The sequence below is a fragment of the Zootoca vivipara genome, chromosome 5 (genome assembly GCF_965207765.1).
Source record: "Zootoca vivipara chromosome 5, rZooViv2.hap1.1, whole genome shotgun sequence".
NCBI lineage: Eukaryota > Metazoa > Chordata > Lepidosauria > Squamata > Lacertidae > Zootoca > Zootoca vivipara.
This window is the reverse complement of record NC_142588.1, coordinates 70,702,226-70,724,679: the sequence shown is the minus strand read 5'-3', so window position 1 is coordinate 70,724,679 and position 22,454 is coordinate 70,702,226. Positions and strand designations below refer to the sequence as shown.

General features: G+C 43.2%; 1 protein-coding gene across 1 annotated transcript in view; it reads left to right on the top strand.

Annotated features, from left to right (window-relative positions):
- Positions 1 to 5,097, top strand: part of SLC9A9 (solute carrier family 9 member A9) — a 251,213-nt gene extending 246,116 nt beyond the window's left edge. The window contains exons 15-16 of the mRNA XM_035132511.3: positions 666 to 771; positions 1,411 to 5,097. Coding sequence (XP_034988402.3) covers positions 666 to 771; positions 1,411 to 1,632 — 328 coding nt within the window. The 3' untranslated portion in view covers positions 1,633 to 5,097. The remainder of the gene's footprint in view (positions 1 to 665; positions 772 to 1,410) is intronic.
- The last annotated feature ends 17,357 nt before the right edge of the window (positions 5,098 to 22,454 follow it).

The window sequence follows — 22,454 nt, the reverse complement described above, 5'->3', positions numbered from 1 at the left end:
ATTCTCTGTGAAGTGGTATTGACTATTAAACCACTCTGGAAATTGTAGCTCTGTGAAAGCAATAGGGATCACCTAACAACTTTCAGCTCCCTTGACAAACTAGAGATTCCAGATTTCTTTGGGGGAAGCCATGAGTGTCTAAAGTGGTATCATCGTGCATTAAATGTATGGTGTGAATGTGGCCAAGGTCATGCCATAGAGACATTCCAAATGGAGCATTGTGAAGTAACACTGAGAGCTTGGTTGCAGCTCTGCCTTCCCTTGTAGTGGAGTATTTGGAAGGCAATAGTTCTCTATAATAGGGATGATTATCAGTAATGAGTATCTTTAAGGTGTCATCTGTTCACAGATAATGTATTTTCATCATTCATATTTTAACAGCTATACTTATAAAGATTAGCAGTGGAATTTTGTTTATTTAAAAAGGCAGTTTCTTGCATGGCATGCTGAATATTAACTGTGTATGAGAACAACGAGGGTGAGAAATGTGAAATTGCATTATGTGTGAAAGTGGAGCAAAACTCCCCGTTGTCCATGTTTGTTTGTTTTTGTTGATGATGACAACTCCCTGTTTTTGTTTATTATAACACTAGTTGCAGTGATTGTAGTGCTTCATAGTTTCACATATGCATAAGGAGGGAACTTGCCCTTAACATCTTCCACAGATATTTGAAGCCAATTCTCACCCATTCCGGCCCACCACTTACTACAACTTTACCAGAATGGTGTAATCCTGTGGCCAGATTGCTGACTAGCCCTAAAGCATACGGAGTAAGTAGCAAAAGTGCATGTCCACGTTTCATTATTTTGGGTAGGCCTCTAAAGCAGAGCTTTCCAAGCTGTGTGTCATGACACGTTAGTGTGTTGGCTGCATTGTGTAGGTGTGTCACATGAAAGATCCCCACGCTCCTCCTGAGTCTGGAAAGGGATTAGTTTAACCTCTGTTTTGCTAGTAAAACTGAATTACTGTGTCGCAAAATGATGCATGTTTAAAAAGTGTGTCACCAACATGAAAGATTCGGAAAGCCGTGCTCCAAAAGCTAATAGAATGTTTCTCCAGAGGGTTGGGGAGAATGTAGAAGGTAACATGGATTTCTGAAGGCCGAGGGGGAGCCAAATATTGCTTCAATCCATGTTCCACTCATGGTAAGTTCCACCAGATCAAAGGTCCTCCCATCACTGGAGGCACAACAATTGGACCCAACCATTAATTTAAAAAAACCTTCCATTTTCTGCCAATGCATTGCCATCTAATATGAGTAAATATAAAGGAAACCAGTACAGCATTTAATTCAAATCAAGTCTGTCAGATTTTAATGGAACTGCAAAGCCACCTTGTAAGATTTTATTCTGCCAGTGAAAAACATTTATTTTATTTTATTTTATTTTCCTTTCTTAAAAAACACCTAGGAGCAACTGAAGGATGATGATACTGACTTCATTGTCAGTAACGATGAACTGTCTGTGACTTGTGCTGCTCCAGACCTTTCTCCGATGCCAGCACAGAACAGAATCGACCCGCCCCATCTTCCAACCAAAGAAAACATTTACGAAGGAGACTTGGGCTTAGGAGGATATGAACTCCAGCCTGAATCGGCTCCAGGTCAATCCCAGTTGGTGTCCTCAGCCTGAGGTCCAGCGAAAATGTATATCGCAAGCATCAAAAGGAGCACAGAAGGCATGGAAGCCATGTTTATTATGCAGAGCTTGAAAATGTATTAAGGGCATAAATGGAGAAGAAGCGAAGCCTTGCTGAATCTATCCCTGGAGCCTGGAGGAATGAGAATTTATTACCATCCCTATATGTTATACAACTACATTTAATTTTTCTGACAGTGGCAATTTTTAATAATGGAATCGAGGGCACCGTCTGTCTGCTACTGGGACATTACATATGCACTCATAGTCTCTGATCATGCTTCATCGTTCCCATTCCTATCTCACATGCACACAAAGGCCTTTGAATGTTATTCTTCTAATTAATTCAATAGAGAGAAGGACGAGGATTTAGTTAACTACAGTACATGCTCCAAAGATCACAACCATTTTGATGTTGTTACTCCCTTGCCTGTATATTATCCTATGTTGTCAGGTGGACTGTTCTTCCATATTTCTGGCTGGGGGGGGGGGTTACCATTACTGTTGCAAGCTTTACATATATTTCAATCAATGGCAGTTTGCCAGCAATGGGTTAACAAAGTTGCACACAAAAACTGGGCATTGATATATGAGCTGCTGAGGACTGCACAAGTCACTAGCTAGGGCCCTGTTATTGTTTTGATTGAGGATGATCACTGGTATAGACAGCAATTACACTTCCTTCCCCAGTCAATTTGTTCCTGCCCCTGTGCAGTAGATTCATAATACGAAGCCCATGTGCTGGCTTTTCTTCCCTGGTGTTCTATGTTGACTTCGGGAATGTGGAAAGAGAGGGAGAGAAAGACTGCAAGCCTTTATAAGACTTTAAAAACAAGGTGTGCAAACTCTTTTTCACACCCTCTGCAGCCTTAGATGTTGCAATGAGGAATAAGGCAGTCCTAGACATATGATAGCTCTGCACACTACACAGAGGAAAAGGTCATCTGAATCATCCATCGCAAGTGTATGAACATTGCTGCTCAAACCCACGTATCAAGAAGGTTATGGTAGTGCCCCAAAGAGCAAGTTCATGCTCTTGACAAACTGTTCAAATGACCTGCTTGCTAATGCTACATGGCATAATACAATACAGACTGTGAAGCAATATATTAAAGAAATAAGGGAGATAAGGTGACTAGATGTCTTCATGGATGGGATTCTGATGCCTTTAAGAGGTCCATAGTGGGCAACTTTTCCTAACCTAGCTGACAGCCCTATGGCATGGCCTTATACCGAATCAGACCATAGGTCAATTTTACTCAATATCGTCTGCACTCAAGGCCAGCTCCATGTGCTCTGCTGCTAAGATTCAACCCCTATGTTCTGAGTTACTCACCCATTATGATGCTCATTAATTGGGTGGTTGCTGGACTACAGTAGCTTTAGAGCAACACATGGCAGGAACATAGCTTGAGAAGAAGGTCCTCCACAAGGTAGAGCTGTTAAACTGCACTATAATTTTCTAACTTCTCTACGGTTTACTGTTGTTTACAAATTTCTCTATCTGTTTGCCTGTTTCTTACTGTATTAGAATAGCATCTAGTGCCTACAAGTGCTCAGCTCCTTTGTGGCCTTATGGGCATGTAGTTTTGCTGCAATCATAGGTCCTCTTATTGTGTTTATCTCTCCCCTACAAAAAAAAACAAAAAACAGCAGCATCTTTGGCAATTATTTATTTACCTATACCAGTCGTGCATACCTACCGTAAGTGCAATTCTGTAGGAGAGGCAGGGGTGAGAAGGACTATCACTTTCACAATACAGGCAAGTGATACTACCAGTTTGAGATGTATATGTCATTTCCTGATATTTTAAAAGTCTGAAAATGATTGAAAACCAAGTAAAAAAAAAATACAGTGGAAAACAATGTAATACATTATCCTATCACTGATGGAGCTCAAATGCCCAGGAAAACAAAAACATATTTGCCTCATGCCAATATATAATGCCAGGTGATATTATTCCCAAGGCAATTCCTCATTTTGTAGATTGTTTTTTTCTACAAACACTTGCTTGGTGAGATAAGTAGAAGCAGGGAAATTTTCCTCTTTGCAATGCAGTTTTCCCGACTTATGTATACTTTGATGTGACATGTTTTCAATGAAATAGCGCGGGTGAGATCGGCATATTTTATCATATACCTCAAATAATCGCTGAGTCATGGTAACAATCTCATGCCATCAAGTTCCAGGATAAACTGCGATTGTTTTGTCTTTTGATTCAGTGTTATCACATGTAGTCCAGCACTTACCTACCTGGGAAGAGGTATTTGGAAGGTATTGCAAATACGTGCCCATGCTTGTATCAAAGGGTCCATCTTAATGGAAATCTTATTATCACACAACTGGAAGTTCAAGAAGCAATCTCATGGAAAGTGGGGCTCAGATTGTGATAGGATTGCTCATGTTAACACTGAACATGCGATCATAAGATGAGGCCTGCTGGATGAGGTCAAAGGCCCATCTAGTCAGCATCCTGGTCTCATAGTGGCAAACCAGATGCTTATGAGATGCCTGCAAGCAGAACTCTCCCCGTGTGTGATTCCTAGCAACTGGTATTCAGAGGCATATAGTGGAGATGTAGCAAAGCCATTTGTGGCCAGTAGCCTTTGATAGCCTTGTCCTCTATAAATCTGCCTAATCCTCTTGTAAAACCATCCATGTTGGTGGCCTTCGCTACCGTTGTCCACTTGAAGCAGTGCTTCCTTTCTCCTCTCCTGAATCTTCCAGCATTCAGCTTCACTGAATGACCCTGAGTTCAAATATTATGAGAGAGGGAGGAATCAGGGGAAAAAATTATCCACATCATGAATAATCTTATACACCTCTATCATGACCCTGCCTTATTCTCCTTAAGAAACTCTAAAACTTGTAGCTTTTCCTCATAGAGAAGTTTCTCTAACCCAGGCACAGGGCAACCTTGGCTCTCCAGATGTTTTGGAAGTACAACTCCCATGATCCCTGACCACTGGCCCTGTTAGCTAGGGATCGTGGGAGTTGTAGTTCCAAAACATCTGGAGAGCCAAGGTTGCCTTTGCCTGCTCTAACCTCTTGCACTGTCTTGAACTTGAACTATGTACCCTAGCCCAGAATGGGATTCTCTAAGGAAATGCTTAATCTTAAATGAAATGTAGAGTGGATTTCAAGAAAGATGAATGACTACACTGAAAAGGCATTCCATGCAGACCTTTCATAATAGTGGTCACACGCTTTGGCCACAGTCCAGGACTGGGACTGCTTCTCTGAAATCAATGCACGTAAAGATGACTAACTCTGTTCTGTACTGTACTGTATTGCATTTTATTCACAACTCAGGAATGCAGCTTCAAGTTGCTTATTGCACAGTCATGAAAAGGTTGCTACCCCAGAAGTCAAGCCTTAAGGGAAATTTTATGGAACAATGACTCATATCTTTCAACAACATCTGTAATCTGTAAGAATAAATGTCACACCATCTCATTGAGACTGTGAATGATTGTAAAGTGGAATGGGTTTTGGTTCACTCACAGATGATAAGAGCAGCACAAACTTAAATATAATCAAGCTTTAATCTTGCCTTTCCAAGTCTAATTAATTGTCGATTGAATGTTATACTACAGCAGCTGCTTTAAGCCTTAATTTAAAACAGGGATTCTATGCACTCTACAACTGATCACAAGCTGAAATGTGTTTTTATTGAATTTATTCCAAAACATGAATCAAGTTGCTTCAAAGGATCTCACAAGGGGAAATATATATTGGCTCTACTGATTTTTGACCCTGATGAAAAAAAAGTCATCAGCTTATAGCTCCTGGGTATGACATACTTAGCTGCCTAAGCAGAAGCAGAGGTGAAACGGAATGAAGAGCGTTATGTATACAGAGCAAGATGCATGTGGAACTGAAGTCACAAGAATGTTCTGTAACCCAATGTGAGAATGAAGAATTCTGATCCAGGAGGCCTCATAAGAAATGGTTAGACAAGTTAGACTACAGTGGTACCTCAGTTTACGAACTTAATCCGTTCTGGAAGTCAGTTCTTAAACCAAAACTGTTCTTAAACTGAGGCACGCTTTCCCTAATGAGGCCTCCTGCCGCTGGTGCCCTTCCACCGTTCAGATTCTTTTCTTAGACGAGGTAAAGTTCTCAAACCAGGACACTATTTCCGGCTTTGCAGAGTTCGTAAACCGAATTGTTTGTAAACTGAGGTACCACTGTATTATAAACAGCTTAGATATCTTTTCTTCTAGTAGATGGCATATACAGTACAGTTGTTAAATAAACACCTTCCTGAAAACTGCTACAATGAGAAGCTTTAGTTCAGTAGGCAGGTTCATGGTTACATCGCACCAGAGGATAGAAAGTGGTTGCATCCTTTCGTAAAAGTTGTGCAAACGGATATATTTTATGGTGGTGGAGGAGGAGAGAGAGAATTCAGAGCCCACTCAATAGATTGTACAGTGGTACCCCTGGTTACGAACGGAATCCGTTCTGGAGGTCCGTTCATAACCGGAAACCGTTCATAACCTGAGGAGCGCTTTTGCTATTGGCATCTCCCGCTGTGTGCGCGCCTCTGGCACGCGATTTCTGCTCACATCCTAGGGCAAAGTTCACAACCAGGAGCGCCTACTTCCGGGTTAGCGGAGCTTGTAATCCGCAGCGTGCATAACCAGGAGCATTCGCAACCAGAGGTACCACTGTATTCAGCTGCAAATTTGCAAGCTTTTGTGACTTCAATACAATTTAAGTGGACAGAATGGGATCTGTGCTTCCTGTTGCCCAGGATTCTCCATCTCATCTGAAATCAATCTTGCATATCTCCCCATGGGGGAGATAAGTGAGATCAATTCTGGACAAGAACATGAAGTGCAAGGAACAAGAAGCACAAATCAATTTTCCATCCTGTCTCCCCCACCCCACACTTTTTTTTATTTCTCTTTTGGCTATGGCCTGAGTGGCTCTGAGTTTAAGATAACATTCAGGGCCAATATCTGATAACTGTGTTCTATATATAGAAATGGGTAGGATTAAATTCTCACATGGCCCTGTGAAAACTTGGTATTTGGGCTTTAGTCCAGTGTAATGTACAACTACCAGCTTAACTATAGGCACAAATTTATTGATAGTCATTGGGCTGCAAAAACTGCAATTAGTTGTGCATACATCGAACTTCCCTTTGACTAAATGGAAGTCTTTGCTCAGACATTCATTATATTTGCTTGATTAAAATGACCTATTGGCTGATGTGAAATATTTGATTTGTTAGCCTTAACCTAATTTGTCTGAGCAAAACTGCAGATGCCCCACCATTTCATACATGCTTGTTGGTCACTTCCCTGTGGTTCTATTACATGCACCTGTGATGTCCATGTGTGTGTAAATTCTTGTAGTGACATGAGCAGGGAGAGTCTCATCAGTCTTTTGCACCTGAGAAGCACTTTTTTGGAGAGAGCAGGACGAGAATACATGTGAGAAAGACTCACACTATCAGATCTGTCCAGGATTGTAATTTATCACACGTGTACTGCAGCTCTGTGGAATGACATCACACTGACATTGTATGGGAGGACTCAGTTCTCATGGCACTTGTGGGTACCAAAGACAGACAAAATAGTTGACTCTTGTCGTAAGAATTAAGGGTTCTATAAATGGAGTGCATGAACATAAATGTACTAGAGATAAATGCATAAGCCTAAGTGCACAAACACAGAAATATAAATCCATACGCAAATTCACAAAACACGCACTGTTACTTCCAAAGCGGCCCTTTAAATTGACTCACCACCACCCCATTGGTCAAACAGACTGGCCAGTAGAGGGAGCCCTAGCAGCAGGTCTAAAATGATCTAAATTGAATGTGTGTATCTCCTGAAAGGTTGGCGCTGTGGCACAGAGCCTAGGGCTTGCCGATAAGAAGTCCGGCGGTTCAAATCCCCGCCACAGGGTGAGCTCCCATTGCTCGGTCACTGCTCCTGCCAACCTAGCAGTTTGGAAGCACATCAAATTGCAAATATATAAATAGGCACCGCTACAGTGGAAAGGTAAATGGTGTTTCCGTGCGCTGCTCTGGTTCGCCAGAAGCAGCTTTGTCCAGGTCCACATGACCTGGAAGCTGTACGCCGGCTCCCTCGGCCAATAACACAAGATGAGCGCCGCAACCCCAGAGTCAGTCACAACTGGACCTAATGGTCAGGGGTCCCTTTACCTTTACCTATCTCCTGAAAACAATCAATATATGGCTCTCGGTCCATATTTTATGAATTGAAAGCTGTTTTATGAATTAAATTTATGGCAACCACTACAGAAAACCAAGAGATGGACACAAAAAGCAGTGTGTGATCCCACAGCCACTCCCACATCACATAGGCAGAAAACACAGAAGCTCTTCTGCGGGCTGTGAGTAAACTGATATATTGAAGTGGGGATTGTTCAACAATAGAGGAGACCTATCAAACAGAGGTTTTCCACTCATCAAAGAGGAATGATATGAGCAAAAGCAAGAAAAATGGGTCTTAGCAAAGCAGGAGAAAGGTTCATTTTAATTCCTAAAGGCATGGTCAAAAAATGTCTGGAAATGAATGGCAGGTCCAGATGAGCAATTCACAAAGCATCCTGATTGCAGTCATGTACTCCAGTTTTGCTGCGCGACCTCCTTTGCTGACATTTTGGTGGTGTATATGGTATGTTTTGGAGTGGTCTTTGGGCAGATACTTTCTGAGGTTTTAAAAGTTGTTACATTCTTGTGTCCAGGCCGGCTCACTCTTTTCCTTTTGGGTTGAAGGGACACCCTGTTGCAACAGAACATAATAAAGACCAAGCTTATCAGCTTGCCTTGCTTTTCTTTTCTCCTGATTTGAGGTCACCTTTGTTTCCTCTGACCAACATCGGACCTCAACGGATCCAACATCCCTTGCAAGGGGGTTATGCTGTAAACACTGGATTCTTATAACACTCTCGGTGCAGGGCTGAGAAAGAGGTATCCAGAGGAAGGGTTTAGAAGCCCACAGGAACAATTTGAGGAAAGAGAAACAAGGGGAGACGCCTTAAAAATAGAACAGGCAGTTTGTCCTTTTGAGCCTTGTGCTGTCTGCTCTGATTGTCAAGGGCTTGTCAACTGGAGTTAACAAGGAGTGAGCCTTCTGAGATCTCGGTGGGTGGAAGGCATAAGAACATAAGAGGACCCCTGCTGGATCAGGCCAAAGGCCCATCTACTCCAGCAAACTGTTCTCACAGTGCCTGTGATAAGCCTGCACAAGAGCATTCTCCCTTCCTGGTTTTCCAGCAACTGGTATTCAGAAGAATACTGTCTCCAACAGTGGAGGCAGAGCTTAACCAGCGTGGCTGGTGGCCATGTTGGTCTTCTGGGATAGCTCAGTTGGTAGAGCATGAGACTCTTAATCTCAGGGTCATGGGTTCAAGTCCCACATTGGGTAAAATATTCCTGCAGTGCAGAGGGTTGGACTAGAAGACTTTCGTGGTCCGTCCAACTTTACAATTATATTATTCTTTGTGCTCTTCCACTCGTCTGTGTTCCCTCACAAAAAGTAAAGACTTTCTGTGTTCAAGGAGGAGACAACTTAACTTGGAACCCTAAGAGAAACGTTTTGACTTTTCTTTAAACGATTTCTTGCTTTTTCAGATGCACATGGATACAAAAGCATTCAACCATATGAAGAGGAAACCAAAATACGGAACTTCAAGAGAACAGGGGGGGGGAGGGATGGGCACTACTACAATACTGCATCCTAAACAGGGAAAGATTGCAGGCAGGAAGAAGTATACGTTGATGGCAACTGGCCTTGCCCATCAGAAACAGACAGTTTGAAGAAGACAAACTGTAGAGCAGCTTGTAAACTTATTTCTAGAGGAAAGCTGAAAAATAGAATCACAGAACTGTAGAGTTGGAAGGGTCTTATATCTAGTCCAACCTCCTGCAATGCAGGAATCCTGCACACGACACAGGTGACCATCTCAATCAGAACAATTCATCCTTATAGATCAAGTTCTGAATCGAGAGTAGGCCCTCCAGATGTTGTTCAGCTCCCATGGCCAATGGTGAGAGATAATGGGAGATGGATCCCAAGAACATCGACAGAGAAACAAGTTTCCCCACCCATTTTAAATGTTCTCTATCCACAAACTGTGGTTAGCACAGAAATAGGCAACAGGCATACCGAAAGTACAGAGCCAATCAAAACTCTTTGATTGTTTGAAAGGTTGAAAAAAATACACATGAAAGAGTCATTTGAAGAGCAATAGAATAGAAATGATGGGGCAAATTAGACTTGCCTGGGACTTAAGAGTATATAAATATAATGGGAATTTCAGAAACCAGGTGCAACAGAGAAAATTGTTGGATACGGTTCGCGCTGAATAAAATGAATCAGTAGAAGAGAAGGCCAGATTGATGGCTGCTTTGTCCTGTGTGTCAAAGAAGGCAAAGATGATTATTAGAAATCCTACAAAAATATATTTAGCCACAGGATCACTCTGGAGAGAACAAAAGCAGTACAGTTAAAGACTTTCAATCAGTCAACTGGCCAAAATGTTGGCAGTAGTCTGGGAAGCAGCATAGTTAAGCAGCAGAGACAAGGAAACCATAAAAGGTAAGTAATGAGCAATATTTAATTATTTAGGATGCTTTATTTAGGCTTTAAGAACTAAAATCCATCAGCACCATCATAATTCTGTAACAGGACACATGCCTTGTATACAAAAGGTGCCAGGTTCAATCCTCTGCATTTTCAGGTAGAGAGGTGAGCTACGAATGATCCCTAGTCTGAAACCCTGGAAAATCAGTGCCCATCAGTGTGCAGATAATGTTGTGGTACAAGGATCAATGGACACCCCTTGGAAAACACGTTACAAACATGCATTGTGAAGTTGGGAGATTCCCATATGAGATATATATGTTCTGTTTTTCTGTTTTATGTCTGTTTCTCAATCGTGTTGTTTGTTCATGGGGTTTTTTTCCTGATCTATTATAAGGCAGCTTCCTGCATAAGAGTCTCTCCACCCCTCTGCTCGCCGCCCCCTCCTCATTTCCTGTGAGTGGATGGAAAACAGCTCTCTTGAACTTCTTGCAATGAACCACTTCAGAGCGTTTTAATAAATAAATAACATAACCCAGGCAATTCCTATCATCAGCGATGTAATCCTGGCAGACATGAATCCCGGCTAGTCAACTGTGAACTGCCTGTCAACAATTTTACCAGAAAAACAACAACAATGTTATAGCACAATCTGGAAGTTTGCCTTGCTTCATTCCACTCCCGAAACCAATCGTTCAGTTACCAAGTTTTGTTCTCTTTCTTCTGCTGAAGGAAACTCAATGTCAGATGAGTCCATATGAATTTGGCTTTCAGGTTTTGTCATCTTCTTTAGAAAGAGATCCCCTCCCATGTTTTCTTGCGGAAATAGCATGGAGAAGGGGTAAAAAAAACAAAACCCTTCCTCCATTCTTCTGTTCTGATTCAAATCAGTAGGGGCCTGTTAGTGGCTAGGAGATCTGTGAATAGGTCTCTGGTTTTGCCCTGAGTAGGTTGGTCTGGCTTGGCAATTGTTCTAATAGGCTTTAACTTTAACAGCTTAGCTCTACGTACCCAACAGGGAAAGCTGATGGATATAAATAAAACACTACTGTTACTTCCTTCAATTAGAGCTTTTTTAAAAAGAGACAGTGTCATCTCTGAAATTGTATTAAAATAATGTATTCTGTCCACATGAGGAGGTATTATTGCTAGGCATTGTTACACATGCCTTAGACAAGCAATACACCAGTGAGTTAAAGATAATAATTATGCTCCCCTATATAAGAAATAATGAGATTTCTTATATTTGAGTGGAGCACATACTAAACTAGCCCCATGTCCCAGAATACAGAGCAGACTAGAACTCAACACACAAGGCAAGGAGCGGGGAGAAGCAAGTAGGAGAATAAAGAAAGATGATGGAGGGGAGAGAATTAATTTGGATGCCAAAGGAGAGAATGATCCTAAAGGAAGTCAGAAAGCAGTTCCAACTAAGATGTGTCTGGAGATTCCCATGTAAGTCTGCAAAATGCGCTTTTGTTGTAATGAGCCTGTCAGTGACAAGCTGGCTCCCTCCAGATATTTTTATTTGTTCTTCTTTCATCGTCTTTTGCCTGAAAGCATCCCCGCTCTGTATATAGAGAGGTTCCATTGTTGGTTCCCATCAGGGTGTTTTATCACTGGGTTTTAATATACTTTCATTATGCTTATGTGAAAGTGCCCTGGGTGTGCTATATAAATATTGTCATCCCCGTTTTATTTGGTAAGATTTCAGGCTGAAAACGCTAGTTAAATAATCCTGGATGACTCAAATGGGCCCAAACCACATGAGTGCCTGCCACTTGTCACAAGCAATGAACCTTACAAAGAGGTGCTCATTTAATTCAGGGTCCCAGCACCAGCAACATTGTCAGGGTAAGGGGGGCAGTGGATTGCCTTTGAAGCCTGACTCCATGTGTCTGTACTTGGTTGTAAGCACCACTGAGTTAAAAGTGATGTGGGTAGCGCTGTGGTCTAAACCACTGAGCCTCTTGGGCTTGCCGATCAGAAGGTCGGCAGTTTGAATCCCCGCGATGGGGTGAGCTCCCGTTGCTCTGTCCCAGCTCCTGCAAACCTAGCAGTTCGAAAGCACACAAGTGCAAGTAGATAAATAGGTACCGCTGTGGTGGGAAGGTAAATGGCATTTCCATGTGCTCTGGATTCGGTTACGGTGTTCCGTTGCACCAGAAGTGGTTTAGTCATACTGGCCACATGACCCAGAAAGCTGTCTGTGGACAAATGCCAGATCCCTTGGCCTGAAAGTGAGATGAGCGCCGCAACCCCATAGTTGCCTCTGACTGGACTTAACCATCCAGGGGCTCTTTACCGTTAGCTTACTCCCCCAAATAAGTAGTCAGAAGTATTCATTACTCCCCCAAGTAAGTATTCAGAAGAATGCAGCCTAAATTCTCATTCCCTTCCATTCTTCTTACAGCTCCCTAAAAGAAGCAGCATTCATTCCATGCCAGCGGCCAGCAGGACAGTGCAAGGCACTATTGTGGCTCCATCTCTCTTTTCTCTTGTCACTGCTTCCATGCTTGGGGAGGGCAGGTGAACAGGTAGTGACAGCAAAGAGGAGGAGCAGGGCCAGGAGACTCTGGAAATGGGCAATGGGATCCATGCACGTCTGTGGGTGTCAGCAGATGCCCAACGTCAAATTATTAATGCCAGTCTGAGTAGAAATGGGAACCTGCTAATGTCCTATATAGTTTTTTCAATACTTTTTTCCCATTCAAAAGTTAGAAAGTTTCTAGTGAAGGTTCCTGGTTTAAAGTGAATTTGGGTAAGTGGATGTAAGGCTTTCCTGACTGATGGTTGAGAAGAGAACAAAGATACATCCTGCACTCCTAGTTCCTGCTCTTTCCACCCACATGGAGCCTGGTATAAGAAACATATTTCTGAGAGTCTATTGTTAGCGCATTTTCTGCAAACTGGTGATTTAACCCAAAGCTCTTATCTTGTAAAAGATTTTAATTAGCTTTATTGTGAGTCTATCATGAGGTGCCTCAAAGGTTTCTGTCAAATAGGTACTGGTGGGGGGGGGGAAGCTATTATAAAACCACCTTTAATAAGAGTAAGCAAAGCTGCTGCAGGAGAAGATGTTGACCTCTGTGTTTAGCAGATAACCTCTATTTCTCTTTCTGACTCTTGAGGTCTCTCAAAATGTCAGCTTGAACACGGAAAAAGGTTTGAAATTTTGGACACTAAAGAAACATTTCATGTTCCACACGCTAGCAGATATTTTGAGAGCTTGTGTAGTTTTGCAAGAAATCGCACAAAGCGAAGGGACGTGTTAATTTATAGCCTTGCTTTTCTCCTCTTTCTCCTTTCATTTCTTCTTTTTCTCATCCTTTGTATTTGCAGTGCAGGCGGATCCATTAGGGCAACTGAGGCATCTCCTCAACAACCCCAGCCAGCCATGTCTGTCACCCTTCCTCCTTAGCAACCAGTCCCGGGGACAGCAATGGCTGTCTGCTTCCTCCTCCTTAGTCTCAGTCTTGCCCTTGTGGGACTCAGTAGGGAGGAGGAGGAGGACAAAACTGGAATTAGTGAACTCTGCCTGTTGTTGCCTCTGACCCCCTTCTGTCCTGCTAGTCCCAGCACCAAGCACCATTGTGTGCTTGGTTGCCTTTGCTGCAGACACTGGATGTGAAAGGTGGATGTGCAGCTGGGACCTATAGTTGGCTGTGGAGCGTGAAGATTGGCTAAGGCAGGCACCAACCATTCCACAGTCTACAACAGGAAAGCTGTGCAGGGGCAGACCTTGGTCTTTCCAATTTCAGCAGTGCCCTGTGTGAGGCCAAAATTTGACATGCACACACCCACACACCTATCTCTCACCTTCCATTCTGCTCAATTCACTATGTCATAGTTGCTCTTTCCCTACTGCCGCAGTGACATTCATTCTGCAAGCTGAGTAACTAACCAGGACGTCCCTTCTACAGACAACGAGCATGTCCTGCTATGTTTATTATCTTGAGGGTTTGCACTTCTCCCCTTCCCACTCCAAATGCCATTCATAGCTGTCCCTTCGCTCATTGGCTAAGAGCTCCAAGAGGGCAGTTTCACAGGGTCGTTTCTCCAGAAGAGTCTGGAGGTAACGGCAGCTCTTCCTTCTCACACGCTGACCATCCTCATCCCCATTCCCAGAATTGCCATGTCAGTTACCCAACTGCGGATTGGAGGACATGGTGCTGCTAGCCTCCAACAAGAGGCTTTTCCAGCTGAGAGCTTCTGGTTGTAGAACCAAGCATTCTTCTGGCTTCAGCACTGGTTCTCCAAAAGCAAACAAGATGAATTTTAACAAGGAAAAATGTAAAGTACTACACTTGGGCAAAAATAAATGAAAGGCACAAATACAGGATGGGAGACATCTGGCTTGAGAGCAGTACATGTGAAAAGGATCTAGGAGTCTTGGTAGACCACAAACTTGACATGAGTCAACAGTGTGATGCAGCAGCTAAAAAAGCCAATGCAATTCTGGGCTGCATCAATAGGAGTATAGCATCTAGATCAAGGGAAGTAATAGTACCACTGTATTCTGCTCTGGTCAGACCTCACCTAGAGTGCTGTGTCCAGTTCTGGGCACCACAGTTCAAGAAGGATACTGACAAGCTGGAAAGTGTTCAGAAGAGGGCAACCAAAATGGTCAAAGGCCTGGAAACGATGCCTTATGAGGAACGGCTTAGGGAGCTGTGTATGTTTAGCCTGGAGAAGAGAAGGTTAAGGGGTGATATGATAGCCATGTTCAAATATATAAAAGGATGTCATATAGAGGAGGGAGAAAGATTGTTTTCTGCTGCTGCAGAGAAGCGGACACGGAGCAATGGATTCAAGCTACAAGAAAGAAGATACTACCTAAACATTAGGAAGAACTTCCTGACAGTAAGAGCTGTTCGGCAGTGGAATTTGCTCCCAATGAGTGTGGTGTCTCCTTCTTTGAAGGTCTTTAAGCAGAGGCTTGACAGGCATATGTCAAGAATGCTTTGATGGTGTTTCCTGATTGGCAGGGGGTTGGACTGGATGGCCCTTGTGGTCTCTTCCAACTCTATGATTCTTTGAAAGAGGGGAGGTGCAAGAGGTCTCTCTCCCCCCTCAGGCCTGTGTGTGTCAGACCAGGAAGCCAAGAGCAAGTTCTGCTCCAATGCCAATAGGACTGGATGTCTGTGCAAGCCAGCCAGTAAATGGTTTTGTGTAGAGCATGCGCCATTCCCAGGAAGGTGGAAGTCATATGCATTGAATGTGCTTTAAATGTAAGGCATGTGAGCAGAGGTCAAGGGCTACTGGTTGCCCAGCCCTTTGTCCTATCCAGCAGCAAGATTGTGTTTATGTACAGGGTGACCTTAGGCTCTCAACTGAAGCTACCAGCAGGGTTCTTGAGGATAAACACAGAGGATCACATACCCTGCCTTGAGCTCTTTGGGAAGCCACCATAAAGAAGATATATATATATTGAACTAAAAGGGGGAAGGGGGGGGACTCAAACAAAATGAAAGGACAACCATCACAGGAAAAACACAAACTATACCTGGGGGCAGCAGAGGCAAGAAGCTCTGTGCCAATCCTTGCTCCCTTTTCTTTGTTCATTTAAGGGGCTCCATTTTCAATGTCAGTTCCGGAACACAAGAAATAACAGCAGAGAAGCGAGTAACTCGGAACGTGTTGGTGGAGCTCCTTCTCTCACCAGTAGTTACTACCACCAGCAGCCTGATCATGGATTAGCAGGACATCCTCTGTGACCAGAGGCATGACTTCTCTCTAAGAGGCTTCAGCACCAATTCCTCTCAATTTAGAAATGAGGCTTTGACATCTGTGCTTTCTAAACAGGAAGGGAATCTATTCCACAAACATTAACAGAAACTAGAAAACCGCATTATTCATGCTGGAGAGCCGGTGTGGGGATGAAAGTGAAGGGTGTCTGTTAGGCTTTGCTTTCTATTGCAAATTGGGAATTGGAAATGTAATGCTTGCTAGACCGAATCTTGTACCCCAGTGGAAAGGTTTGGCAGATTACATGGTTTTGCTATTACTGTAGTTAGTTTCACTTCTTCAAAGGAAGAACGGGAGGTGGAAAGAGAATGTAACTAAAGACACTCTGAAGAAGGCTGCATGCTTTCAGGATCATGAACATGCTCCCTGTACACAATGTAGCAGGAAATCAAGAGAGTTTAAGAGGTCTTATTTCAGAAAACTTGGTCGTTGGGTTTGGCCCTATTCCCTCTCTCTTAGAGCTCCATGCTGGTGATTTCTTTGCATGCCTCAATATATCCTTGATGCAAAAAGGTGAAAATGCAACAAATTGGTAAGGATGTTGGTTGGACATTCTGTCTTCTGATTTAATAACCCTGAAACCAGTTGCCCTCTGTTGACCCATACCTAGTCTGCTTGTAGTAGCTGGTACCTCAGGCATGGTTGTACAGTGAAAATGTGATCTCTTTCAGAGTGATTGAACAAATCAGCAAAATCTGGACAGTCTGAGACCAATGAGCTAATAAGTATGGGTATCCATGACATGCAGAAGTGTACAGTATCCAGAAACCATGAGAGCTTGAGGCTATAGAAAAACAAAAAGCAACATAAATTGTGGAGGTGGTGCCATATCATCATCCCATTATGTCCCAAACCATCTTTATTGAAACCTACACAACTTAGGAGACCAGTTGTAAAGATAACCTCTATCTAGGTCAAGGATGGGGGGGTTGGCCCTTCAGATGTTGTTGGAGTACAAATCACATCAGTTCTGCCCATTGGCCATGCTGACTCAGGCTGACAGGAGTAGAATCCAACAACATCTGGAAGCCATAGGCTCCACATCCCTAATGTAGGCCATAAATATAGGCACATGTCCATCTGGTGCTTTGGGAGTCACAAACACCCGCAAGCTGAACCCCCTTCTTCACTGCGAGGGACAAAAGAAGCTTTGTCCTGGATGTTCCTTTGTTATATACACTTACCTAACTACATGAAAACATTTCTCTATAACCAGGCCTTTGACTGATTGGACAATCTATGGATTTTTAAATATGTAAGGGGGATTATTGGTTTGTTTTTGTTTTCATTACATTATGTATTTTGTGTTCTGATTTTGTATTTTTATGTTGTGAACTGCCCTGAAGGGAATAATAATAATAATAATAATAATAATAATAATAATATCATCAATGGTTCACCATCCCTGGAATGGCTGCCTTATTCTGAATTAGCATCTTAAATCTATGCTGTTACCATGAGTTTTTACAGCAGGGGTTCCCAAACTAAGGCCCAGGGGCCGGATGTGGCCCAATCGCCTTCTCAATCCGGCCCGTGGATGGTCCGGGAATCAGCATGTTTTTACATGAGTAGAATGTGTGCTTTTATTTGAAATGCATCTCTAGGTTATTTGTGGGGCATAGGAATTCGTACATATTTTTTTTCAAAATATAGTCCGGCCCCCCACAAGGTCTGAGGGACAGTGGACCGGCCCCCTGCTGAAAAGGTTTGCTGACCCCTGTTTTACAGCAACCTGGAGAGTTCACTGGAATATACCTATGGGGCCCCAATACCTAAATGTATTGCTACAATTATTCTTTCTGGAGGGATGTATCCAGCTTTCACTAAGTAGACATTATGAATAAAAATTTGCAAAGGACATGAATAAATCTCTGATGATAGCCAGCATGTGTTTTATTTTCATTTAAAAGGAGTGAGGTTCTGAGGAGAGCCTTGCTGGTTCATAGGGAGGGAGTGATATCAATAAGCTGACCACCCTCTGAAGTTGTAGTGGGAGGAAAAGAATATATAGGAACCTGGCGGAGTTTGGATTACAGGTTTGCTTCAACTCTGCAGAGAGTTCCAGCTCACCCAGCTCAGCTTACTGTGCAGAGGAATCCAAATGCAGGCTAAACATGCCTGTCCTCAGCTGAACCCAATTACAAATGCCATATAAGAAATGTTGCTTTTAGCCTTCCTTGTTTGGAAGAAAAACAAATGGCATTGTAAATGTTGGGCTCTGGGAGTTTCGCAATAACAAGCTGAAGCACATTTCCCTGAGAGAACTCTCTAGCTGGGGATGACTGGGTTTTTTTGACAGCAGATTGACAGTGCCATCATGACGTATGACATATATCAATTACAGTGACTATGCTGTGAATGTTGGCTTCAACATTTGAATACTGACAGTCCGCGATAAAATTCTGTGGTTATCCAAAATCTACAGGACATATCAGTAAATGTTGATGGTCACCTATATCCAATTGTTGGCCTTCACTGGTGTACATCCCCCCCCCCCAAAAAAATTGGCCATTTCATTATATTTTCTGGCATTCGCAGAATTCACCTAGGTTAGAATCTGAGGATGATCTGTGAATGACCCCATGACAAAATTTTAGACAGTCACTATAAAATGTATACACTCTTTTTTCTTTTGTTCCACCATCATCTCTGGTCAAACAACCAGCATGCAAAATGTTTCCAAGCATCTCCAGGTACGACTGGGAAGGACTCCAGCATGAAATGTTGCTTCATTCTGAGCTACATGGACACAACAATCTGAGTTGGTATAAGGCATCTTCCTATGTTCTTACGATGATTCTTACTTGTTCGAGATTTATCTTTCAGTTCTATATTGAAGCTATGCCTCTTCTTTTGCTTATTTGGCACTGCCCCCTATTCCCCTTTTCCTCCGGTGCATGTATGGCACATCCTTCATGTTTGTATGCTCGCTGTAAGACACTAGAAGCAATTGTGTGTTGACCATTGACAGAAGTGAAAGTCTATGCACATTGAAGACTTCTCTGCCAGCAACATTTTCCAGCCATTTGCAGGGACCAAAAGTTGCACATTAAATGTCATGAACACTGTTTCCTTCATATGCAGTTCCAATAATTCACAGTCAGTGCAGGCACCACAGTGGAACTGATAAGGGGCTGGCCATTCAGGACAAAGGGGGTTGTGTTCAGTAAGGATCCTAAACACCACATAATGTGATCAAGCCACCATTGGCACCTGTTGGTTTCTAGCATGGTGGCTAAGAGTATAAATGTGCCAATGTGACTGAGACACTTGACAAGTTTACAGCAAACCTCTCCTTCCATCAGTCCAGTTTTTGCCAATTTTCCAGGAGTTGGCTTCCTGTGGTCTTATGGTATCTGATCATTCCAGCACTTACCCATTATTCCGGCTTCCTAATGGGGAATGCATATGTGGGAAACGGCTTTAGAAAATCCATGAGGCAACATGGAAGAAGACACTGAGATGGCAGTGGAAGAAGGAAGCCAAGAGATGCAAGCCAATGAACTTTAAAGTCCCCCCATCTTTTTTTTTAAGGCCCATAAACACTGCTGGTACCACCATACTCACAAGTGCTATTAATTCACTTGGTAGGGGGAATGTACTTTCACACACATCCATGGAGACATGAAGGCCAGTTCCTTGCATTGTGACCCCATGTGTGAAGGAGCTACTTGTGAATGACGCAACTGTCTGGAGAGACAGATCACTTCCTGCAGCTTGATATTACTTTATTCTGTAATGCAGAGGACAGAAATACAAGCTGGTTGACTAGTTTGACTTGTGCAGGTGGGCAGTTTGGAGTGGTGAGTTTTAAAAATGCCAAGCAATTCACTTATTCCCGTTTTAATCATGGTTCCTATAGTTGACTAAGATACCATTTATCATTCCCATCGCCGCCGTTTGCTCACATTAGAACAGACATCTTTTCACCTTTCAGGACTATAAACACCAGAGCCGTTCCAAAAGTGAGAGTATCATAGCCTTAGAGGGAGCCAGCAGCAGCTTTTACTGCTCTAGGCTCTGTCCCCAGAGATCCTTGACATTGTCAATTGAGCTCCCTGGCTACAATAAAGTCCCTTTGTGAAACTCGGAGTAGGGCTCCGTTTCTTCCTGATGTAAATCCCCAGCACATATTGTAGATTACACAACAAAGGTGAACTTAGCCCAGAATTTTTATCGTGCATTGCTATGCTGGCTACCTTATCCCTTCTTATGCAAGGTGATTTAGACTCGGCTTCCTCTTCTGCTGATAACAGCCCATGTCTCTGGATCCAACATCTTGCCTTAATACAGCTCTCTTGACTGTGGAATGTATTTCAGTAACAGATCAGCTGAGGATGTTTTTCCCATTGCCCGGCAGGAGACAAAAGATGCGTTCTTCACTTTTCTCTTAGATATTTGCTTAGAAAATGAAGACAGTGTAGGGGGGGGGGACCGGCGGCTAATCCTTTAGTATGTTTGGGGTCATTGTTCATGATGAATAACAAGTTTGGCATCCACCCATTAAAAGCTTGGGATTTTCTCTAGCTGGAATTTTAGCCTTTCCTACATCAGGAGGCTCAGGGCCAGTAGTGTTTACGCCCAATGAAGTTGTAATGTTTTAAATCATGTTTAGGAGATTAGTGGTACACTGTGGGTTCCTCCTGTTGCTGCTCCTCTCTCAGATAGGCATCCCCTTCCTTCCCTTTTCAGAGCTGATGACTGTGGAGCTTTAAGTCTGCACCAATGTTAGCACCAACCCTGGTTAGCTTTAACCAGACTTTGCAAACCTGCTTCAGACTCTAATTGCAAAGTTGGGGTAGCATTCACATGGTTAGGAAATCGGGAATGTTATACACAACTGACCTGTGAAACATTTTACCCAATGCAGTCATTTGGATCGGTTCTTTTTTAAAAAATTAAAAATTAAAAAACAGCAATTGAAAGAATAAAACATAGAATCATAGAGTTGGAAGAGACCACAAGGGCCATCCAGTCCAACCCCCTGCCAAGCAGGAAACACCATCAAAGCATTCCTGACATATGGCCGTCAAGCCTCTGCTTAAAGACCTCCAAAGAAGGAGACTCCACCACACTCCTTGGTAGCAAATTCCACTGCCGAACAGCTCTTACTGTCAGGAAGTTCTTCCTAATGTTTAGGTGGAATCTTCTTTCTTGTAGTTTGAATCCATTGCTCTGTGTCCACTTCTCTGAGGCAGCAGAAAACAACCTTTCTCCCTCCTCTATATGACATCCTTTTATATATTTGAACATGGCTATCATATCACCCCTTAACCTTCTCTTCTCCAGGCTAAACATACGCAGCTCCCTAAGCTGTTCCTCATAAGGCATCGTTTCCAGGCCTTTGACCATTTTGGTTGCCCTCTTCTGGACACGTTCCAGCTTGTCAGTATCCTTCTTGAACTGTGGTGCCCAGAACTGGACACAGTACTCCAGGTGAGGTCTGACCAGAGCAGAATACAGTGGTACTATTACTTCCCTAGATCTAGATGCTATACTCCTATTGATGCAGCCCAGAATTGCATTGGCTTTTTGCATAAAATGCATGGTTGAATCAAAAGCTCTTATATTAGTTTATTCATGCAACTCTCTCTCCTGCAGCATGGCGGTGGGCTTGCAGTTTGTCCAGAATGATATGGGAGTTGTACACACAGGTGCTGCTGCCACCTGAGAAAATGTAGGTGCTTGGAAAAGACCAGGAGAATTTCACTTTTTCGTCCAGGTCTGATTGGAATAAGCATTTCTGTGCTTCAGTCCCACTCATGTTGTTTCCTTCTTGCTGAACACCCCCTGGTTATTGCCTTAAATGCCTTGCCTTGCTTTCTACAGGTTCTATAATCCTCCTAGCTCCTTCTCTGAGTCCTTTCTTCCAGTCAGTGGCTGCATGCGAGGTGAAAATGATCCAGCTTCCACACACTGTGATGAAGTCTTCTATTGTTGCAAGCTGGGGTCTTTTGTTGTGGGGGGGGGAGCAGTTAGGCTGTATGTCTAAATCCCTTCTAATTCCTGGATCCAGCAAGAATTCAATTGTTGGACAAGGCGAACCAACCTCTGAGTTAATGCCCCCCTAAGTATGGGTCATTCCCCTTCATGGATCAATGCCTTGTCGTGGCGAAGGGGCTTGAATAACTCAGAGAAGCTATGAGCTATGCCATGCAGGGCCACCCAAGATGGACAGGTCATAGTGGAGAGTTTTGACTAAACGTGATCCACCTGGAGAAGGAACTGGCAAGCCACTCCAGTATCCCTGCCAAGAAAACTCCATGGACAAAGACAACAGGCATATAAAAGTTATGACGCTGGAAGATGAGCCCCTCAGGTCGGAAGGCGTCCAACATGCTACTGAGGAAGAGCGGAGGACAAGTACAAGTAGATTCAGAGCTGATGAAGCGGCTGGGCCAAAGCCGAAAGGACGCTCAGTTGCGGATATGCCTGGAAGCGAAAGGAAAGTCCGATGCTGTAAAGAAAAATATTGCATAGGAACCTGGAATGTAAGAACC